The 3,155-nt window shown below is 67.5% G+C and overlaps 2 protein-coding genes across 2 annotated transcripts; one reads left to right on the top strand and one right to left on the bottom strand.

The window, feature by feature from the left end:
* Window positions 1-59: 59 nt before the first annotated feature.
* On the top strand, window positions 60-1,533 carry MNEG_15112 (hypothetical protein; the record flags this gene model as incomplete). The annotated part of the gene is made up of 3 exons (XM_014036418.1): window positions 60-176; window positions 366-461; window positions 619-1,533. The coding sequence occupies 3 exons, from the start codon at window positions 60-62 to the stop codon at window positions 1,531-1,533; spliced, it is 1,128 nt and encodes a 375-aa protein (XP_013891872.1).
* Window positions 1,534-2,664: 1,131 nt separating this feature from the next.
* MNEG_15111 (hypothetical protein) lies at window positions 2,665-2,912 on the bottom strand (the record flags this gene model as incomplete). Its single annotated transcript, XM_014036417.1, has 1 exon — window positions 2,665-2,912. A coding segment is annotated over one exon (248 nt), but the record flags the coding sequence as incomplete, so codon positions are not given.
* Window positions 2,913-3,155: the final 243 nt, after the last annotated feature.

Here is a 3,155-nt window from a genome sequence, read left to right as displayed (position 1 = left end):
CCCAGCTGTTCAACCTCCCGATTGAGGAAGCCGCCAAGGCCCTCAACATCGGCCAGACCATGCTCAAGCACTACTGCCGCAAGTTTGGCATCCCGCGGTGGCCCTTCCGCAAGCGCCAGTCGATCGGCATCCTCATCTCGTCCATTGAGGACTTCTCGCGCAACAGGCCCGTCAACGTGAGGCGACACCGGCGCCACGCGCGCCGCTCCCCTGGCCCTCCTTGGCGTCTGTGCCACACACACACTCACTTCAACTTGCGCACACACGCGCACACACACACGTGCATTCTCACACACGCACACACTTCCTCTCACCGTCTTCCCTTCCGTCCCCCACCCACCCCTCCCCTCAACAAAACCAACCAGGTCGAGCCGGCCCTGGCCAAGCTGCGCTCCTTCCTCGACCTCATCGACGAGGACCCAAACATTGACCTCGACGGACCCATCAAGCGCCTGCGCCAGGTGCGGCACCTCCCTCCTGCGCCGATGCCCCTGCCGCCCGCTGCCCCGCCGCGCCGCGCCCCCACATCCCACCCTGGCATGCACTTCGCGCCGTTCACAAACCCAATTATCAACCCTGAACCCTGAACCCTGGACCTAAACCCTGAAACCTGCGCAGGCCTTTTTCAAGGAGGCTTACAAGAGCCGCCAGCGCGCCACCAAGGGCGAGGGCGGCGACCGCAGCACGCGCGCGCAGCGCAACCAGCAGCGCACAGACCAGTGGCTCGAGCAGCTCTGCCACGCCATCGTGGCCGAGCAGGTCGGGAACGAGGCGCCTGCCGGCATAGACTATGGGGCCATCGAGGCGGCCGCAGCGGCGGCCGAGGCGGGGCTGACCGGCGAGGATGCGGCTGCGGCGGCAGCGGCGGCGATGGCCAACGCGCAGATGCTGCAGGCGCTGGCGGACGGCCAGGGTGGCGCGGCGGCGCTGACGATCAACGCGGACGGCACGGTGTCCGGCCTGCCGGGTGGCGGGCTCGTTTTCACGCAGGAGCAGCTGCAGCAGTTGCAGCAGCTGCAGCAGCTGCAGGGCGTGGACACGGGCGGCGCGGCGCTGTCCGCGGCGCAGCCGCTGCAGCTGCCGGTGGGGCCGGACGGGGAGCCAATCAACATCACAAACCCGGACGGCACGGTGGACGAGCTGCAGCTGCAGCAGATCATGCTGATGCAGCAGCAGCTGCAGCTGCAGGCGCTGCAGGCCCTGCAGGCGCAGCTCGCGTCGGCTGAGGCGGAGGCCGAGGCGGAGGCGGGCGGTGTGGCGGCGGACGGCGGCGAGGAGGCGGCGGCGGCCGCGGCGGCAGCTGTGGCGGCGGCGGCGGCTGCAGCGGCGGGCGACGAGGGCGGCGTCGGGGCGGCGGCGGCGGCCGGGGATGCAGCGGGGCATGAGTTGAGCGGGGCCGCGGTGTTTGATGCAGAGGCGATGGCGGCGGTGGCTGACGCGGCGGCGGCGCACGCGCCGCCTGGGGACGACCACCACGAAGCGGGCGGGGTGTCCGCGGCGGCGGCGGTGGGGGATGGCGGAGAAGGGCACTGACGCGCGGCCCGCGCCCGCCCCTGGCCCGCGCCGCGCCCGGGCGGCGCAAGGCGGCTCGGGCGCGGCAAACGTGCGGCGCTTGCGGGGGGTCCAGCATTAGGAGTGCGCGGAGTCGACAATTGGAGCACTCGCCGCGGCTTCGTTCTCGGGGCAACCTTTTCCGATAGTGCAGCTCTTTGGTTGACCCTTAATATGCAGGCAGGCAGCCTTGTTTGGTCCCAGATGCTTTTGTGCTCAGAATATGTTTACGGCAGCCTGCGCGGTGCCGGCGCCGCCGCCGTCCCTGCCGCAAGCGGCTTCCCTTTGCCTGCAGGGCCCCTCTGCTTCCAAGCGCCCGCAGGGGCGTGCCGCTGCACCTGCAAATATGCAGACGGTCTGGAATTGGGTGTCGGGGCCGCGCTTGCTGGATGTGCACGCCGCGCTGCGGCGCCAGGGCGCGCATTGCGATGCATGTGCAAGATCCTTGCCGCCCACAGGGCGGCGCGCGGCGCGCGCGCGGCGCCCGTCCCTCTGCCGCTGCTTCCCCGCGCTGCCGCCCTCGCCAGCCCGCCGCGGCCCTTGACCGATTGGCGGGCCCTCCGAGAGCTCCAACATGCGTTGCCATATGCACAGCGGTTGCGCTCCCCAACCCCCAGCGCCGTCGCACCGTTTTGCCGCACCCTTCCTAAGATACATAATCCGCTGCTTGCTGCATATTGTATGTAAATCGTCACATATGCATCCAGTACTCAGTCAATGGGAACCTGCTGCATGCTTCATGGGCCGCTGCTGTGCGCTCCCTCAAGCAGCACATGGGGTGGGCGTTCACAAACACGAGGTGCCCAGGCAGGGGTTTGACATAGACAATTACGCAAGTCATTGAATGTGCAGGATACGTTCACGCGGATGACGTGTCGTGGCAGCTCCTTAGTGACATGTGCTAGACACGACATGTGATAAGGCCCCGCCGAGACCGCCGTTAGCCACTCTGCTATTCATCTAATCTGGGAAAGAGACGACCCGCGCAGGCCCAGGGAAGGCGACTCAGTCCAGACGCAATCGGCAACGACGCATCGCAGCGCGGAGAAGTATCTTGTCACCCCCACCCGCCGTGTTCCCGTGATGGGGAAACAAAACTGCGGCCGGGCGCCCTCACCGCCCGCCAGCCCCCGTGGCCGCCCCCGCTGCCGCCGCCAGCCAGCCGCACGCCTCCCCGCCCTGCGCCGCGAGCCACTGCTGATTCCTGTGCATCGCCTCGTTGGCGCTCTCCAGGAACGTGGGGGACAGGACGCCGGGGCGGGACGCCGCAAAGGCCTTGACGGCCGCGTATGACTCATCGCTGGTGAAGAGCGGCGCCAGGTCGTTCAGGCGGCGGCCGAACGAGTACATTGAGCTGCCCTCTGGCGGTTTTGTTTTGCAAGGGAGGGGTTTCAAGGGTTGGATAAGGTGTGGGAGCCCCGCTTTTTTGTGTGTAAGTTTTTTTGCGTGTGAGTTTTTTGTGTGTGAGTTGGGGGAGGCACGCGCTTTTTTGAAGGGGGCCCCTGTGGGCTGGAGAGCTGTCGCTGGTGGGGCGGAAGGCGGAGGGTCGAGCAATCGGGGGAGGTCGAGGAGTGCACCAAGGCACTGTCTTTGCAGGAAACATG

Source organism: Monoraphidium neglectum, assembly GCF_000611645.1.
Source record: "Monoraphidium neglectum strain SAG 48.87 unplaced genomic scaffold scaffold05041, whole genome shotgun sequence".
NCBI lineage: Eukaryota > Viridiplantae > Chlorophyta > Chlorophyceae > Sphaeropleales > Selenastraceae > Monoraphidium > Monoraphidium neglectum.
The sequence above is the reverse complement of the archived record's forward strand: the minus strand, read 5'-3'. Positions and strand labels throughout refer to the sequence as shown.